Source organism: Egretta garzetta, unplaced genomic scaffold (genome assembly GCF_000687185.1).
Source record: "Egretta garzetta isolate BGI_Z169 unplaced genomic scaffold, ASM68718v1 scaffold2406, whole genome shotgun sequence".
Taxonomy (NCBI): Eukaryota; Metazoa; Chordata; class Aves; order Pelecaniformes; family Ardeidae; genus Egretta; species Egretta garzetta.
This window is the reverse complement of record NW_009259950.1, coordinates 1731-2382: the sequence shown is the minus strand read 5'-3', so window position 1 is coordinate 2382 and position 652 is coordinate 1731. Positions and strand designations below refer to the sequence as shown.

General features: G+C 64.0%; 1 protein-coding gene across 1 annotated transcript in view; it reads right to left on the bottom strand.

The window, feature by feature from the left end:
* Positions 1–652, bottom strand: part of LOC104127484 (fructose-bisphosphate aldolase C-like) — a gene marked incomplete at both ends in the record, with an annotated part of 6554 nt that overhangs the window by 4177 nt on the left and 1725 nt on the right. The window contains 2 exons of the mRNA XM_035895680.1: positions 3–15; positions 118–172. Coding sequence (XP_035751573.1) covers positions 3–15; positions 118–172 — 68 coding nt within the window. The remainder of the gene's footprint in view (positions 1–2; positions 16–117; positions 173–652) is intronic.

Below are 652 nucleotides of genomic sequence, written 5' to 3'. Positions count from 1 at the left end.
GCAGGCCGCCCAGCCCTTGGGGACACGTGGGGACATCAGGGACGGGGCCATCCCCAAGGTGGCATCAAGGGAGGAGATGTGGCCAGGGCCACCCTCAGGGACGCGGCCGTCGCTCACCTTGGGTCTTGGTCTCGCCGTTGGTGCCAGCCAGGGGCACGACCCCTTTGTCCACCTGGGGGATGGGGATGGGGTCACCAGGGCCACCGTCCCATCTCCATGTGTCCCCTCCGTGTCCCCTCAATGTCCCCAGTGTCCCCCTCCAAGGGACAATGCCCTCAGTATCCCCACATCCCCCCCCCAAGGTCCCCATGTCCCCAACAAGACCCTCTTGATGTAGTTGACCTGGCTCAAGGAGCACCCAACGCCCCCCCATGTCTCCCCAATGTCCCCAAATGTCCCCAGGATGTCCCCAACGGGTCCCCATGATGTCCCCAACATGTCCCCAATATCCCCAAGGGGTCCCCATCTCCACACCAAGACCACCGGAGGAAGCCACCTTTGATAGGCTTGACCTGGCTCAAGGGACACCCAATGCCCCCCCATGTCCCCCCAAGGCCCCCGATGTCCCCATGTGTCCCCAACGGGTCCCCAATGTCCTCAAGGGGTCCCCACCTCCACACCAAGGCCACCTGAGGAAGCCACCTTTGATAGG